The 19,427-nt window shown below is 30.5% G+C and overlaps 2 protein-coding genes across 7 annotated transcripts in view; one reads left to right on the plus strand and one right to left on the minus strand.

Moving 5' to 3' along the window:
• LOC106476403 (protein ROP-like) overlaps positions 1 to 7,732 on the plus strand; it is a 37,268-nt gene extending 29,536 nt beyond the window's left edge. Inside the window, exon 16 of the mRNA XM_022381288.1 lies at positions 7,708 to 7,732. The gene's annotated coding sequence lies outside the window, so the exon portion shown is untranslated. The remainder of the gene's footprint in view (positions 1 to 7,707) is intronic.
• The window catches only part of LOC106476361 (ecotropic viral integration site 5 ortholog-like), a 68,523-nt gene continuing 55,038 nt past the window's right edge, over positions 5,943 to 19,427 (minus strand). For all 6 annotated transcript variants that reach the window (XM_013937023.2, XM_022381270.1, XM_022381276.1 and 3 more), the window contains 9 exons: positions 18,181 to 18,234; positions 17,664 to 17,831; positions 17,063 to 17,209; positions 16,514 to 16,663; positions 15,276 to 15,443; positions 13,215 to 13,361; positions 12,031 to 12,126; positions 8,622 to 8,717; positions 5,943 to 6,794 (listed from right to left, as the gene is read on the minus strand). In XM_013937023.2, the coding sequence (XP_013792477.1) occupies positions 6,528 to 6,794; positions 8,622 to 8,717; positions 12,031 to 12,126; positions 13,215 to 13,361; positions 15,276 to 15,443; positions 16,514 to 16,663; positions 17,063 to 17,209; positions 17,664 to 17,831; positions 18,181 to 18,234 (1,293 nt within the window). In that variant the 3' untranslated portion in view covers positions 5,943 to 6,527. The remainder of the gene's footprint in view (positions 6,795 to 8,621; positions 8,718 to 12,030; positions 12,127 to 13,214; positions 13,362 to 15,275; positions 15,444 to 16,513; positions 16,664 to 17,062; positions 17,210 to 17,663; positions 17,832 to 18,180; positions 18,235 to 19,427) is intronic.

The raw sequence follows: 19,427 nt of genomic DNA on the forward strand, positions 1-19,427 counted from the left end.
GAGTTGGTAGTGGGTACTTTTAACTAGCTGTCTTTTGCCTAATCTATCAGTTCAAAATTAGAGATGGTTATTCGCAGCTAACCTGTGTAGCTTTGCGTGAAAATTCTGAAACACCCCCTCCCTAAAAATCGTTATCGTTACAATAAAAGGATTAAAGTGCAAAACTTTTAAGCATTAATGTAGTTAGTTTATACAAATTCAGTATTATCATAACCAAAGAATACAAATTCGAAAATAGAATAATAGTAAAATTAAAATTTCAATAATTTTTCTAGTTTTATTCATCTTTAACCGTCTTCCAAACTATTTAAAAACAGTTACCAATAATTAAAGTTGTATTATTGACTCGTATTGTTAAAAAAACAAAAAAACTTGTCCCCCATCTTACTCTGTCACTAAGGATTACAAACCTCGACTATTCTTTTAAATGTGTGTTCCAATTAAGAATTTGGGGAAAAAAATCATTGAGAATATATTGTTGCCTATCGATAAGAAGCTAACGTAATAGTTCTGTAGTATTTATGTAGCAGCGAATGCGTATATTTCTGGTTGATTGTTGATAAATTTCTGTGTAGGCCAAACTTTTATACGGGTTAAAAAACAACTTAAAATGTTAAGTATGGTTTAATAAATGAACAATGGAATATAGGTAACGTTAATATAGTTCTTTATAAAAGATGATGACCTTTATAGTTTTGCCACTAAATTTTCTTGATAGTTATATTTGGGTATATGTTCGTCAGTCATTTAGTTGATTGTAATTTTAATGCAAAATATAAATATTAGACACATCAAACGAGGCTTCCTTGACCAATATGAATCATTTTTTGCACCCTTTCCCCACAAGTTTTAAATATAGCATAAAACAGAACTTCTATACGTATTAAAACAAAATCTAACTATCTGTAGAGTGAGAACTCCACAATCACGCTTAATTCCTAAACTTTTTGGAAACTTTAACGAAAATAAAATTCGTTTCCTATTATCCGTTTCAACAATCTGCAGGAAAACAGTAAACCGTTTATAGTTGTTGTTTTGTTTTTTTAAGGTTGTTGAAATATGTAAAATGGAAGTCAAGTTCTTCTTTTTGACCTCTTTGGCACTCTGCACGGTCACGTGAAACCTGTTCAAACAATATCGTTACTTTGTAATTTGTGATGAAAAAAATCCTTATATTTCATTTCACCTAATCTTGAATGTTGTGCCGAGAATAGAGTTTCTTGTTAAAATTCGTAGATACAATAAAGAAAATGTTGAGTAATTACAGTTATTTCGCAACCATGGGCTGTGGAAGCCTCTATAAACCGTCATGGCGCTTGAATCGTACCAGATTAAGATTGCTCCACTTGTGGCTGACAGTGAAACAAAAGTTTCACTTTATTTTAAGAAGACGTGTAATTAATTTTGGTCCTTTGAAAGTGAATATAAGGAAATTTCCAGAGAAATGAACATAAATGTAAGAAGAAAATCTTGACATTGCAATCTCAAAACGGTTATAATAGTTGAAGGAAAGAAATGTATATGGTATACATATATAATCTTTGATTTTCCATGGAAATCCTTGCTAGATTACGGACGTTAACATCACTACATGAAAATATCAACTTTGAGAGCCAGGACCATCCAGAAGTAGACCTGCAACGTGTTGTACCCCAGCCGTAGTCGGCAAAGTGCGGAATCTTGTAACAGGAGAGAATCAGCAGCAATAGCTGCCCACATGTCTCGGGCAACAGTAAGCAACATACTAAAGAATAATCTTTATGTAGAAAAACGTTAAGGAACGTATAAACAAGTTTCTTCAACAGCATATCCATTGAAGTGTCATATACCTCAAGCAGCTGGAGAAGGAAAGGGTTGTTCATGTTATTCCATAAGCACATATGCTGGTCAAGTCGTGAGACATGGCACCTATGGATTTTTGAGCAATTGGACTGTTTAAAATGGGAATTGGGAAACAGTCACCCATGTAAACTAAGTGGCTTATGGAAAACATGCAGAGAAAAGTGTGCGCTTTGAAGATGACAGCCTTATGACAGAATATTTTGCAATAGAAATTTTACTATTGTTAAGATTCACTGGATTGAGTATAACTGAATGTGAAAATATGGTGTAGGCTTCAAAATAATATTAATATAACATACTCAATCTCTGTATACTATAATTTCAGATAATAATAATATATCAGTAAGAACTCTTGAAATAAATATTTTATACAATGCCACACAATGTACAAAACTAAGTAAAGGTTTCTGCAAATTGGTTATACAACCATTATGTTCTGTAAGGCCACCGTCATATCAATATGATGATACAATCACTGGTTACAAATATACAACTGAACAATGAAATTACATAAGGTCACTTATTACAATAACTACATTTCTATCACAGATAAATGACCACACCAGCTTGTAGTGCTTTTAATAAAGTAAGATGTATCACAAGCTAACAGAGAAAGTTTTATATTTAGGCCTTATGAAGTGAGTACTTGAAGTCATCCTCAATCAAATTGTTTCAATGAGGCACCAGAAAAAAATGCATACTGCAACACACTTTGTATCTTTATACATTTATAAAAACTGTACCTTATAATTATTATTATTTTTTTTATAACCTTTATATAGTCTCTCACACTAATATTAAACTAGTGGTGAACATAGCTAAGTGTTGTAGTAAACATATGAAACATTTTAAAATTCAAATAGTACTTGTACAGGAATAATACATAAATAACTTTCCAATCACAAACTTAAATATCATAAAGACAAAGTTTTTTGAAATAATTTTACCAACTGTTTGTTCACAACTTTAATTGTTTGCAACACTTTTGGAGAATACCTCAGTATGATTTACAAAAAAGAACAAAAATTCTGAAGTTTGGATTGTAATGAATAGGCCAATTACAAGCTTCTTCTCCAAGCACAAAGCTTACTTTGCATATCTTCTCATACATTATACAGAAATAAATCAATATCTATTATAAACATCTTATAGGAACTCTTGTAATTAATGATTGATTTGTTTTTAAGTTCTTTTTCCAACACATGTTGTAATACCATTAAAACCATAGGTGTAATGCTTGATCAAATAAATTTCTTTATATTCTCACATACTTAAATTTTGAGAATAACTCATTTCTGAGCACAGTTGTTACTAATGCTCTTCTTGATTTTACCTATTTTTTTGCACTTACCGGTTGCAAGGATACTTGTTAAATGTTTTAAGTCTATCAGAAATATTTAAAACATTTTTTACACCATTCTGACATAATATTAATTAATATATTAATTTCAACACTGAATTGTAACAGTTCATATATCTTAGCTTTGTTTTGTAATACCTGCCAAGTTAGTAAGTTCTGTAATGAAAATGTGTATATGGTTGTGGGAGATTGGCATGAGGGGAAAAACAAAAATATTATCTCCATGTCCAACTTAAAAATATAATAAATCATTACACTGATTTGTACTCAACTGTTACAATATCAGAGACAGGGACACGAGATACTTTGAATAATGAACATAAAGTCAAAAACTATGTAACAGCTACTTAATTGGCTTAATACACAATTTTCTCAATTTTTATGCTTTACTGATAAAACATTTACTTTCAAAAGTGCAGTCAAAGTCAATACCTCGGAACAATGTAAATCAGAAACTGATGAAATCAAGCCTTAACATAAATGTTTCAAAGAAATAGATACAAAAAGTTCAAAATGATTTTGTGAAAAACTAATATCATGCATATAAAGTATTTACAACAATGAATAAAAATTATAAAAGTATAAATCATAAAAAAAATTGTTTCAGAAGTAATTGGTACTGTAGAAGCTGCTCTTTCACAGTCCATTGTTGGTTACCCAACTTTTTCATGGTTCAGCTAATTATACAGTGTGCATGAAGCAAATTATATTCCGATGCAGTGTACAATTACTTAAGTTTTTTTTAGAGCTCAATATTAGTCAGATATTAATTCAACACATCTACAATTAAAGTCCTATGGACCCCTTTCACTTTTTTCTTCCCTGAAATCAAAAGAATTTAACCAAAAAATAATTATAATAAAAGTTTGAATGAACTGAGTACCTTGATCTTTAAAACTGAACCATAACCCTGCATGCACAACATATATTACAAACTCATACCATTTTTGGATATATACCACTGCACACCAATAAAGATAGAAATTACACAATGTAAGATATATTTTGTTTACAATATTCTTATATACAAGTGTGACAACCTTCTCACCAATTGTTCTGTGATTTACATGATCTCAGTATTTCTTTTTACCATTTCTTTTTTATCATCGCTCAGGCAGTATCTATCTAAAATAAGTTTCTTTATATACCACACATCAGCTTCTAGTAACTTTCTACACTCTTAATAATGATTATTATTATTATTATTTATTATGCATGAATTACTTCTTGAACTAAATTTATTTTATTTTAAACAGAGAAAATTTTGAATATAACCATGATTTCCCCCCAACATTAATATATATATATATACCTGAAATCTGACTATATATACACACACACACACACACACATGTACAGCTTTTTTTTTACTTGAAACTTTTTCATTCAAGTTAGACAACTTCAAGTGAGACATTGCTAAAAGTCTGTTAAAGCTATTGCTTCTAATAATAATGTAATTTAGCTTTAAAACAAAGAAATTATAATGCTAGTAAAGTTCCACACTGGCCCTATAAAGTTTATGCAAATATCCATACTATCAAAACTGCCTTAATATTTAATTCACAGGGTAGAAAATTAATTAAAGAAAGTATGTATTTTTTTAGTACTTGCTGTTGAAGAGGATAAGGAAGTAAACTGTTGTAAGTTTATAACAGAGTGAAAGCACAGTTACTGCTGGAATTTCAATTTATATGTACAAACAACTTTGTTTTAAAAATAATTTAAAAATTACATCTATTTCTATAGGTATTGTAAAATCTCAGATATCATCTATTTATTGTACATAGATCAAAAAAAATTGTAAAAGTGGTTTTCTAAACAATATTTTTTACACCAAAATAATTTTGTCCTTCTGTATTTTTTTTTCTTTATGCTGCTATTTAAAAAAGAGAATACAAAAGGCTTTGTTACTGAACTACAAAAAGTAAAAAAGAAAATATTTTACAGAAATCAATTTTATCCTTTACCATGTCCTAAACCTTTTATCTAAGTCCATAACCTTCAATATTTTCTTTCCTAATATAAAAAAAAATCAATAAATTGATAATTAAGTTTATGAAATACGTTTTTAATAATACTTCGACAATTTCCCTATTAATTTTAAAAAGTTGCACCAATTATCAATATGCATAAACTGTTAATCTAAAAGAATAAATACCTGTAAATGTTCTGTACATCAGGATCAAAGATGATTAAAGTGAATAAAATAAACAAAGGCTACTGGGTTATCATACAAAAAAAAAGTGTTAATTTAAAAAAAATTTTAAATGAATAACTAGTTAATATAACACTAAGAATTCTTCTGACAAACTTAAAGGTTTTGAATTATAAGAAGTCAGTAGTTTCTTTTAGCTTTGTTCAATAATAAATCTTTGGAGTCTAATCTTTTTTAATATATGACTTGGCTTTATTTGATTTGTGTTTAGTAAATCAATGTAGATTAATAAAACTAATTAGTTTTGCATAAGATGTCAATAAGTATACTTCTGTTGTTTTTTTTTAATTTTATTTATTGTGTAGCCAAAATATCAAACACCAAACTCTAATTTAGTTATACGAAAATAAGAAGTCACCTAAGATAAAAAAATTAGGTAACTTGCGAAACAAAAAATCTGATAAAGCGTGATGGGCAGAACTTTTATTCCTAATTATAAAGTTACTTGGGTTATGTGGTTTCTTGTTTTGTAATCTAGTTTACTTATAATAGTCTTAATGTAAATGTCACAAATAACCAAACATCTCTTTTTTTTTATGTTTACGCCTTTAAGGTCTTTAAGCAATTTGTTAAAATGATTAAATAAGGGACACCAGTTTTAACATTTGCTATTTAGGTACAAGTGGTGAAACAAAACTACATAAAAGCAAGAAAGAAAAACGTGTTGCAACAAATCTGGATGCACGCTTTAAACAAATCCCAAACTTTATGATTCTTAATTTACAACTTAGATTACAAATGCTATTTTCTAATGATCTGTCATTTAAGATACATTTACTTTTTAGTCTCAAAATGTATTACACAACACCAATATTTTTTTTATTGCTTTTGTGGAGATGTAATTCCAAATGGCAGTTTACTATCATAATGATACATTGCTAAGTAACTTACTCTGCTTTCTATAATTATATACCTGGCTTGTAATTGTAGATTCTTTGCAACAAATTTATAATGTAATAAATGAAGCATTTCTTTCAACCCTTATTTATAACTTCAAACAATCAACATATATAACTTTCTATAATTAAAAACAAGGCAGTGTTGTTTTTTACTGTTTCACAGTCAATCATGCATGTTCAATGCCCTGGCTTGTAATGGTCATCACAGCATTCAAATTTCTCCATTCAATTTACCATTCTTGAACAGGTCTTTGCTGGTCATGTGATTTGACTCCCTCCCAAGGTGCAGTAATTGGTCACTCAACACATCATCTCCAACTTTGTTACTTTTACCAATAGTTAATTCCAATAGGCTATTTACATGGCTAAGAGACTCTTCTGAAAAGTTACAAGTTTTACTACCGTTGCTATTCAGACGCAAGTTTTGAAGAGCCACTGTAGATATCAGCCTTCGGTTTTGGGTTTCTAATCGCATCACCTATCAGTTAATAAAAAATACAAATGTATTAACATATGATGGTGGCTTTTCAGTTATATCAATTACTGTATATTTATAAGTGGCTCTTATTTATGGACATCACTTTTCCTGAGTTACATTACCTTTCATTTATTTACAGTATTTTTTAGTGATTAATATTGTACTTTTGTTATAGATTTTTTTTAGTTACATGAAATAAATTCAATAAATGTGTTATACACATCAACTTGAAATTTAGATATTTTTTATTTAATAATACATCACCTTGTTAGGATGTGCATTTCAAACTACAAGCTTTTTGTTCTATGTTTTCAGTCATATGATCTAGTTAAATATGTAGTCACTTATATCACCTTCCAGAATAAGGTTGCACTTATGAATCATGCTACCTATTCCTAGGTGTAGAATTTTTTTTTTTCTTACAAGATTTCTTTCATAACAGAAATGCAGCTACTACCAAGGTAGTAACTGTTAAAATACTAATTGAATTCATTGTCTTCTTTAGCTGTTTCAAAAATGAATTCCAGGTACTGATTGCAACATTCTTTTATATTTTGACATTCAATAGATATTGCTCAAACACTTTATAAATGTATTTGGTGAATATTCTAAAACATTAAGGTAAGCTAATTTTGTGAAATAGCTGAAATTTAAAAACAAAAAATACCAATACCTCAACACATTTAATATCTTCATATCAATAACTTGAATTACTACAGTATCAGCACTCTCAAACAATCACCTTTTTAAACAATTATCTGAAAGTGAACCATTTAAACTTTAGTCTTTCATTCTACATTTAAGCTTTTGGTTACAAAAATAACCAAACACTTAAATTCAAATGTAAAAATTTTAAATAGATATTTTCATTTGAACTATAAATCCATATAAATACTTTTGAACATCTTTTCAGAGACGTACGAAGGTCAACAATCCCGGGATGGAGATTGATGCCATTTGGTGTTACAGTATTTAATAATGCTATCTACTAAGCTGTTCTTTAATTTCCCTGTTTCTGTTAGATGTAAAATTTGTCTCTATATCTGTCAGTTTAATGTGTTCAAGAGAGTGTCCAGGCATGTTAAAGTGTTCTGTGACCAGAAGTTTGTTGCTTTGATTGTTGATTTGTGGTTATTAAAATGTTCCCGTACAGTTGTTTTGGTTTGACCTACATCTTGGAAGTTGCATTTTCGGCATTGGATTAAGTAAATAACGATTTATGTAAAGCAGGTTATGAGTTTAGTGATTTTGAACTGCTTTTGGTCGTCTTCAACAAAAGATTTGTCTGTTTACTGCATGAACTTATGGGTTGGGAATTGCTTGGATGATTGCAAGGATGACTTCCATCTGGTGTAAACTTAAAGTTGACTTTAGCATGAACTAATAAATACATCAGTGAAATGAAGTCGTTTTTTCTTACTTCCAATAGAAATTAAATTGTTATTTAGTCACAAACACAGTTGTCTTTTTTTGTTTTATTTATGTGTTAATTTAGCCTAATAATTGAACCAGACTAGCAAAGTATTTTAATTTTTGTAGAAAAGTTAAGTCATATAAACATACAAGTCTACCAAAGTAACTTCTTTAATTTATTTGTCAGGAAAGTATAGAAACCTAATATTAAAAAGAAATTTTAACTTTAAATACTACTCACTATAGTTATACTTAGGTACTGTTTTTGCTCCTTTGCAGTAATTTGTACAAAACCTATAATAAGTATATTAAATTACTGAAAGCATGCATTACTAAATCCAGTAATCATATTTAAGCTGATTTTTAGTTTAAGTAACATACATATGCTACTCATACTATTTTTTCAATGCTGACCTCAGCTTTTAGGTCTGCTAGTCGATCATGGAGATCCTTAATGTCATCGCTTTCTCCTCCTGAGGATAGCTGTCCAGCAGTTACTATCTCTTGGTTCTGAAAGATTAACGTTGTAATCTAGTTATGCAAATTATATATTGTAGGTTTAATATATTTACTGCAAGGCCTATAGGTTATGTTTTATGCTTAAAAGCAAATATCAATAGCATTATTCCAAATTTCAAAGATAAGAAAGGGAAATCTTGAATCTAAAAGGTAATAACTGCTTACTTTATCCACATTTGGTCAACAGAGACAAAACAATAAGCCTCGAAGGAAATTAATTTCATGTTGTACAGTATCTTTACAAATTATTATGCATAAAAAAGATCGTGGGAAAACAGCCATACCCATGAAAGTTATTACCAGCAATGCATGTTCATTTATTTATTTTATTTTTTGGGGGGTGGCGGGATGGGGGTGGATTTTTAAAGAAGTATGGGAATTTTAATACCTTAAAAATACTGCATTTGAAGTATTAAACTAAGTTTTGGAAGGTATAACATGGTATTTTGATCTGTTTTCAATTGACTTAAAAAAAGAAAAACAAGATAGGCTAAGAGTTGGCTTAGCTAAAATTAATTACATATCTCAAATGCAGTATTATTAAGGTATACAAAAAATTATCATGATCATGGATAAGAGTTCCCACCCCTACCCCACCCCATTATATAATTTTAACTGAGTCCAACTGTTAAGGCTTTAATATAGTTGCTAAAGTTTTGTAATGTAATTTGGCAAGAAAAAAAAACAAATTATATGTGTGCGTGCGTGTTTAATTGTGTAGTACAGCATTTCCCAAACTGTGTTCTGTGGAACCCTAAGGTTCCATACAATATATCCAGGGGTTCCACAAGAAAATTCTGTGTAGTGTAGTTGGAGTAAAGGAGCAGGCCAGGTATGGCTTAAAAGCTTGTCAGCCTATAAATCATACCACCCTGTATTCCCCTTATCATTGGCTATTCCATTATTGGGTAGAGTCTAAATGATGACTTGCTGAAATTTAGCCACTAGTGATAGTTGAGTGCAGTGTTTTAAGGAAACAAGCTAGTCTTGAGTTTATGAATATTTTGTAACATATGACAATTAGTGTTTTCAAGTTATTGATACTACTTGGTCATGGATCGATGACTAAAAGAAGGAACTTTAAAAGTGGAAACAAGTTCTTTTGATATACTGACTGCAGCTGAAGGTGGACCATTGCAACACTTTACTGCCGAAAAATTCTTTTGAGGCACAGTACATCGTATGCAAGAAAATGTTATCCAACAGTTCCATGGCACCTGCTAAACTGTGGCAGCATTTGAAAACAATCATTCTGAATATAAAGATCAAGACAGTTTTTCAAGAGAAAGGTTAAGGTACTTACAGACAGTAAAACCTCAATGTTAAAAACTGGCAAAACAGACAATGAAAACACAACAGAGGCATCTTACAAAGTAAGTTACCACATTGCGTGTGCAGAAGAAGCACATATGATTGGAGAAAACCTCATTAAACCTTGAGTGAAAGATATTGTGAAGTCTCTACTAGATGAACAAGCTAGTAAAATCATTGAGACATTACAGCTGTCAAAGAATACTGTTGTCCATCAAATTCAAGATCTTGCTCCTTATCAGAGAATGAGCTAGTTTACAGACTGAAATTTTGTGATGCGTATTCATTACAGCTAGAAGAGTTCACTTGTGTTGGGGCTTGCAGTATTGCTTGTATTTGTGCATTACATCTTTGATAAATCTCTTGAGGAGGACCTGCTTTTAGGTGAATGTTTGCAAAGCAACACAAATGGTGAAGAAATATTCAGCTGCATTAACAACTTCATGAAAAGATATGCAATTAGTTGGGAAAACAGCAGGTGTTGTAACATGAATCAAAACTGTGGCATCAGGCTGCACCAGTAGTCACCGTGTTCTCCACAGACAAGCACTTGCTGTTAAAAAGATGCCTACATCTCTTAAAGATGTGCTGGATGAGGCAGTGCAAATTATCAATCATAGTAAAACTCAATGACTGAAATATAGACTAGTTAACATTCTGTGCAAAAAAATGGGTAGTCAGCACACAGCACTGCTTCTACATACAGAGGTGAAATGGTTGTCATTAGATAAAGTGCTTGTGAAACTTTAACTTCATTTTGATGTATTGGAATTTTGTATGGATCACCAACTTCGACTACCAGACTGTTTGTTAAATACCTCATGGCTTCCGAGACTTGCATACCTTGCAGATACTATTAAAAACTAAATAAAGTGAATCTATCACTGCAAGGAAAGGATGTTACAATTTTTACTGTAAAAGACAAAATTTCACTGATGTTGGAGAAACTGGCATTTTGGACTTTGTGCACAGAAAAAAGGAACTTTGATTGCTTCTCAAAATTGAACAATTTTCTTCCCAAAATTAATTCAATCCCTGATGAAAATATTTTCAGTGACATTACACAGCAACCTGCATGACTTACACTTCACCTTCCTGGAATATTTTCCTTCATCAAATGACTACAAAGAATTGGTGTGTAGTCCACTTGCACTAACATCTAAGCCAGTCAGCTTTTCAGAGCAAATTTATGAGAGCTTGATTGACATGGCTTCTAACTCTACACTAAAATAAAGCTTCAGCAAACTTCCATTAATTAATTTTTGGAGTATCCTAAATCACAAATACTAAAATGTGGCTAATGTGCAGTTCGTGAGCTCCTTCCCTTTGCTACAACATACTTGTGTGAAATTGGATTCTCCTGCTGCACTGCAACAAAAACAAAATACAGGAATGGATTGAATGCTGCACGTGATATGAGAATTCAGTTCTCCAGCATCACTGCCATAATAAACAGAGTTGCAAGAAAAAGAAGCAACAACATTCTTCCCATTAAAAAGGAATAAAAATTTTAAGCTGCTTTAAGATTATGTGCTATGAAGTTAAGACTTAAGTGCTTTCTTGAATAAAAACCTGTTTAATTATAATTAATGTATAAATATAAGAAATAGAAAATAAAGTTCTATAAATTTATTTGTGTATGTAGTTACCTATTGTACAAAGATAATAACTTTTTATGATTTAACTTTTTAACATAAGAATGTTTCTTACAGGTTCCGTCAATAGCTTTAGATATCAAAGATTTGGAAAACACTAATCTAATACAATGCTAAATAAAGCAAGAATTTTTAATATCAACAATATTTCTGCAAATAGTTTATCCATCACTGATAACAACTTCTTTTCCCAATAAAGATTGAAACAAAATTAAGTTTCAAAACAAGGATCATACCTAAGTGTTGGATTTTAAGCTTTTATAGACTAACTGTTTGAAACTCCCAATACAATATAATCTACTCTGTCTAAAACTGCTGATAAAACAAAATCTAGTTACCTTGATCTCTAATGATGAAATCTTCTGCTTCAGTTCTGCTATGATTTGAGTTTGTTCAACTTCCCGAATCCGTGACATTACCCGTTCTTCCTTCATCTGAGAATTAAATTTATACCAGAATCATCATTTCTGTACATATACTTTTGACAACACACATGCTGAGAGATTTATATCAAACATTGTAGTTCATAGTATGTCAAGTTTCAGTGGGTCTAATCCTTCTCTAGTGTGGAAATTTATTCCAATATATAAAATTAATCATGATAAAGTGTAAAAAACAAAACAGTAATAAGAATAATAATAATAATACCAACAACATCAATAATTATTAGGTGTTGTACTCAAGTAAAGCATCATGATATTCATTGTTACCTCTAAGTACTTATGGTGATTACTGTGAATAATCATGTTTGTTTTCAACTCTTATGTTGAAGTATAGGTAAGTGCATTGCATCCCATTTACCTCCCACACGAACAGATAATTCCTTTTTACATTCTTATTTTTTGTTTAAAGGAGGAACATCACTATCTTATGTTACAATGACCACCAATGAGACTTTTAAACAAAGCAGTAATGAAAACTTGGAGTCTGGATAGAAATAAACTGACACCAATGATTCAATTGCACATATTATAATGTTGAAAAATTATTCAATCATAACTGAGAAGAAAACTACTACTCTGGTTTTTCACACTAAAGAATCCTCTTAAACTGAATTAATTTGCCAATACAACCAGTTACTAGTGTGATCATAATGATTTGATATTTCATGTATTTAAGGATAAAAAATGAACAGATAACTGAACAAGTTTCACCACTCCCTTGCAAAATATAATAAAAAGCACATTGCAAAAAAAAATAAAAAAATTAAATAGACATGAACCATCAAAAGCTGCTTGATATACCTTCTTTCTTTAACTGCCAATAACATCAAGTACAAAAAGACATATAAATTTTTATACTGACAGCAACAAGTCTGCTGTGACGTTACAGTGCTCAATTAGTTGCACTTAGGAATAAATGAACAGTAGGTGAAATTTTAATAATTTAGCATTAACTTCACCAAATAAATATTATATTATCTTTTTCTGCTTATACATATTATAAACACACCTAAATCAACAAACCACACATTCTAACCATCGCCCTACCAATAACATTTTAAACTTTATGTAATGCCAACCTGTGAATGCAAGTCTACGTTCTTCCTTTGTTCTTCTTTCAGCTGGCTCTGAAGACTTCTTTTCTTAGCTGATACTGTTTCCAACTTTTCCTGTAATTTCTCTACTTCTTCTACTTGGCGTCGTATCTGATTCAAACTTACCTGATTCTGTGGCACAAAGAAATAAATTTATCTTCCAAAAATCTTTAAGTACTTTTAATTAAAGAATAAGGTGATTGTTATAATGAAGTCAGCTTTAAAAGGAAATACAACCTTATTTCTATTACATATTTAAATCTTTCAAAATATTGACTCATCCTACATTGCTCTAAATACAAATTTCTACTTAAAATTTCTTTAAGAGACTTGATATTTGCATATTCTTGAACTTAATAGTTTCTAATCAAGGTTGTTTCATATCATTTTACACCAAACAGTTAATAATGACTAAACTGTAAATTACATTAAAGAATCCAATTAAATAATTATTCAATGAAATTTATCAAAAATTAAACATATTATTTGCACTATTTAACTCTTACACAATGACCACATTTTTTCCAAAATTTATTACTCGAGTTTCTAAACCTAAATATGGGTGCATACACCAAACTGATATTTCAATATTTCTCATAATTATGTATGATTAACAGAATTTCAGCTTGTAAAATGTTTTATAAAAACTTCAAAACAAGGGCATTACAGCTAAATATAAAAAACAAAATGTTGTATTTTTTTTCTTATTTATTTGAGAATATTTAATCTAACCTACCAAATATAATAAATTATCACCACACAAAATCACAGAGTGACTGGCTAAGATTATGTTAAAATAAACCGATAATTGGCATAGCTAAGCATTACGATTTGTGTGCAGGTTTTGATATATAAAACAGGGATAGGGGCACAATTTTCTCTGACTTTTCCAAGTTTTTCAATTTCCTCAGAACTTGTAAGCCCCCTTTCCTAAATTCCCTAATATTTCCAGTGTCATGGCTACCTACCTTAGCATATATTATAGCAGTACTTTTGACAGGCACATTTTACCAGTGCAATTATTTCTTTACTAGTTTTTTAACTGTACAAAATTTGAATATTTCTCAAAATGGTAATATTTCATGAAATTTGCAGTTATGATTACATTCTTTGAAAACCCAACATTTTCTAAACTTAAAATAAAAAGAAATATTTCTTTAAGCATTAGGTGTTTATTTCTTGCATAGTAATACTTAAGTGACAGACCATTGTTTTATAATTTTAAACAAACCTACTCAAGAAATATCTGTGCATAGTCCCTAATTTTGAGCTTATAGACTAAAGGGAAGGCAGGAAGTCAATAGAACCCATCACCAACTCCTGGGTTACTTTTGTCTGACCAAATAGTGGGGTATGATGATCACTTGTATAGTACACTTATGGCACCAAAGTGTACAGCATGGTTTTTTAGAGCAATGGGACAAACCATGAACTCCCACATTCACAGTCCAGGCATGCTGTCCACTATGTCGTGCCAAACTCAACACTGACAGAAAGTGTAAAGATTACAGGTAATAAAGTGAGGAAAAAAAACATTTTTTTAATCAATAACCTATGCTACATGCAAATTTTTCTGCATTTCCATGGGAAATTTATTTATCTTGAAGCTCAGTAGTGTCTTGATAAATGATGAACTAAGTTACCTTCACAAGTATACTCAGCATTTATCAAGACACTACTGAGTTTCAAGATAATTAAATTGATGAACTTTAAGTTACCTTCACAATATACTCATCAATTTCAGACATTTACAGCATCTTATAACTTACTGCAGTTGAATGTCACTATTGTTTAAGGTTTTGTGCCTATTATTGTAAAGTGCTAAAACAGGCCTCAATACTAACAAATCTTGCTTCAAGTTCTTGATCAGTTACATTAGCATATAAATCATTATGTAGCTTTAAGAAATAAAAACTAACAATTTAAAAGTTCATTTTGACAACATATTCAATGCTTGGCATACTCAAGATTGGAAAGTATATCTAAAGATATTTCAGTTATTGTTTTTTCTCAACTGAGAGTCATGAAATGATGAGTTTCTCTAACCTGAGTTTCTAGTTCCATAATTTTCTGCCTCAGTTCCTTCAGTTCTGCTGTAACATCTGCTTCATGAAGTTTTGCTGAAAGCAAATCTTCCTGTAACTGGACAAGCATTGTTTTCTCCTGTTTTTTAGATGGTGACGGGCAGTTGGTTTGTGACTCACTTAAGTGTGTCTGGAATAGAAAACAAAAGTATTCACCCATCAGAATTCGGTTCTTTATTCACCTCTTCACATACCTTTGTGTAAGAGCATAACACAAACACAAAACAAATGCTGTTTAATATTTGCTTAAAAGCACTGTGTAATCACTGTTACACCACAAACAGTTGCACTTAATCATACATTTTAGACAGTAATTCACAACTGCCAGGCTCTGCTAATTTTTGCATCAGGTGATTCAGGCTACAAAGAACATGTAAAGTAGCATCATAAATACATAAACATGCAAGATATTTCAATAAATAAACAAATTAATACTGTATAAATGGCAATATAAAAGAAAGCAGGAAGTTCAGTACCTGATACCAATTAATAAAATAATTCACCATTCGTTAATGGGATAAATTACACAGCAGTAGCCAAGTTACTCACCATCAGATAAAGAATATTTATATTTTAGCACCTTATTGTAAAAGCCATATTTTGTCTTCCAGTAGATATGCTACATCACCCTGTCAGATTTTGAGATGAGGGTCTTGGGCAGGCTGTTTTGATATGATTATTAAGTACCAAAGCATTGTTCTAAGGCACTTGCATATTTTCCTTGATTTTAAGATAATAAAAAAAGTTTGAAAAATTCTGCTTAAGTCATTACAAACTAAAATGCCTCTTTTCCACTTCCATTTAAAGTATTGTACAGAAATATAAAATAATTTATCATGTTCAAAATTTTGACTCTGCATTTTTCAGTAATGATGAGTAAAAACAATAAATACACTATGAATTGCAGCTGCAAACTGATAAACAAACTTTTGTATATTAAACATTTTTCAATTTTTACCTTAAGTATAGGAAGATTTTTACAACTTTGTAGATCATGCTTTCATTTTTGTGAACATGACATTTTATTGGGTTCTTTAGATAATTTCAGCATTAATGTTATACATTTATAGACTTCAAATAACTTAAAAGAAAGATAAAAATTAACATTTTTCGATTATACATCAAACGAAACATTAATAAATGCAGGATGATAAACTTGACATTTGGAAAAATGGAAAGATATTTTGTTTCAAATCTCACCTCCCACATCAGATAGAGATCTGCAACTTTCTGTCGAAGTTCCTTCATAGCCAAGTGACCCTCAGCTTCTCGCAGTTTACTGGCAATCAACTCTTCTTGTAGGTTAGCAATGGAATTATCAGGTTTAGTTTCTCGCAGTATTTTATTGTCCTAAAAATCAACGTAACAAAAATATAATAAAATAATTATCCAACCAATTTTACTCAGCTTATTTATTCAAAAGGAAACCTTCCTTTATAACTTGAGCACAGATGCAGAAATTCTAGAATTTTAAAGTAGCATTCTTTTAGTAATTTTTTTTTCCGTGTTCAAGAACATACATCTTTATAATGATTGTTCTCTATAGTAATTAAACTGAACATTTTTTAAAATTTTTAATAAGCATTGTTCGCATATAATTCTTAGATGAAACTTCTCATATTTTTTTGTTTATACTGTCCTATTAACTACACAACTGAGTGTGTAAAGAATTAAAACTATAAATATTTCACTTTCTTTAGCTTCACAAAACACATTTTAAGTCAAATAACATTTAACTACTTGCACAACCTCTTCAAGCTCCTGAATTTTCTGTCGTAAGTGTTCTATAAGATCTTCTTTCTCTGCATCCCTGAGCTTCACAGCTACCAGCTCCTCCTGCAATGACTTGATAATGTCATCTGTATACATGTCCAATGAAGGAGGCTGAGAACCAACCTAAAAATAAGAGATCAGTATATCTTAAAGAATAAAAAAAAAACTATCAAAAACTGTCACTAGCATAAATGTATGATTGTAACTCAATGATATGTCTTGATCAGCATCCCGTAACATGTATTACATACAACAAGGCAATGTATTCAATAGAATCTCCACATAAAATGTCATTTAGAAAGACAATGGATTATTCAATTAATGTTATTAGACTTAATTGGACTAATAAAATTGATGAAACAAAATGAAAACACGAAACACTGGACCTTATATAAACTTATATGCATGAAACAAGTATTCTTAAACCACCATATTTTTAAAATATATATACATAAATATAAATATTCCAGGAAAATTTCTACTGGAAATAATGTTAAATACTTTTTAAACTTATGAATAATTTATTGTTATAGAAGATATTGGTCAAATATTTGCATAAACTTGGCAAATCCTCTACCTTGTGCAATTCTTGAATTTGCTTGTAGGCTTCTTTTAGTTCTTGTCTTATTGAATTTTCCTTATCCCGCAGAGCAACTAGTTCCCTCTTGATTACAAAGTTGTCTTCTGCTTCCTGAGCTCGACTAACCTGTCCTTGTATTAACCTATCAGCTAATGTAGTACTTTCCTGTTGAAATTGCAATAACAACGTCAGCCTGTGTAACACTGATGCTATTAGATACAAATGGAAATTAAAGCTCACTACCTGTTCTTAAACATTAAGAACTGATCATTTTACATATAAAATATTTCTCCATATGCCATACTGATGACAAAAATTATTTTACTCATTTAGAAATAACTTCATTGACCATAAGAAATAATGTAGCATTATTTTGCTGCTGACCTTTATTCAAGTTTCATTATGTTTACAGAACATGATTCAAGTTTCTTGTTTTCATAGCCTTAGCCAAATAAAAAAAACTAACAAACATGCAATGTTGTTTCAAGCATTGCTACTAGATGAAACTAATTACCTGCTCTAGGTTTTCAATCCTTTGTTTGAGAATTCTATTTTCTGTCCTTAATCTCTGAAAAAAAAAATCTAAAGATAATATTCAGTTATTATGATAATTATTTTATAGCTGATAAACTGTTCTCATTACCTACATTTTGTCTTAACTATGAATGAATTTCCTTAAAATGATAGGGACAATGCTGAGGAAAAATAGTGATTTAAGATAGCATAAAAGTTGCCAGATGTTCTCTTGCAATTTCACATATTCTTTTAGGGTTACTGACCACATTACATAGGTAATAATAGTTAAATGTGGGAAACAAAAGACACTGAAAATGTTCTTAGTTGTTTAATTACTTCAACAGTATTTTGCCTATGGCTTTAATTATAAATACCACACAAAAATTAACAGTATAAAATACTGAGCATAAAGAGCAACTACAGATCCTTACCAGGTTAATTTGAACACCCCATGAAATAGAGGAATAGAATCAAGTTTCCATTGAAGAGAAACCCTGGCAGGGATCAGTAGAACTGTCCAATTAAGCCAACAAATGTCTCAAGAGGTTGTAATAAACTTTGCTATCACACACAAGTTGCTTAAAGAAAATCCCTAATGACAGATGTCAACAAGGTTTCAGATGTTCACAGAGATAGCAGATGATAAACTGCCCAGTGCAGTTCTGGAGAGATCCTTCAGTTTGATTGTCTATAACCACCAGTCAAATATGGAGGTTGGCATGCTATGGTGTAGCATATGGTACAATGGCAAAACTTATCTGAGCTCCAAAGGTCCACTACATAAAGATATTTTCAGCCAATCTCCTACCATTGTTTACCTAAGGTCATCTTCATTATAACAACGATTTTTGGAACAATATGGGACCTATTGGTCCATCTTCTAAACTAAACTAAAACTATCAATAAATAAATTTTAAAAATATTTTTAAAGCCAGCCCTTATCATTCATATAATTATCAAGCTTTCTCTTAAATTAATTAAATTTACTCCTTCCACAATATCCAAAAGCAACCCATTTCAAAGGCCAAACCACCCTGTTAGAAAAACAAGACTGTCTCAGCTGGTGATGACTCCTACCCTGCCAAAATTTATATACGTGTCCCCCTAGTTCTACTGTTAAGTATAGAAAAATATGATGCATCAACACTATCAATTCCCTTTACAATCTTAAACACCTTAATCGGATCCCCCATAACTTCTCTTTCAAGAGAAAACAATTTCACATGTTTCAACCTATACTCATAT

The sequence above is a fragment of the Limulus polyphemus genome, unplaced genomic scaffold, assembly GCF_000517525.1.
Source record: "Limulus polyphemus unplaced genomic scaffold, Limulus_polyphemus-2.1.2 Scaffold155, whole genome shotgun sequence".
Lineage (NCBI taxonomy): Eukaryota > Metazoa > Arthropoda > Merostomata > Xiphosura > Limulidae > Limulus > Limulus polyphemus.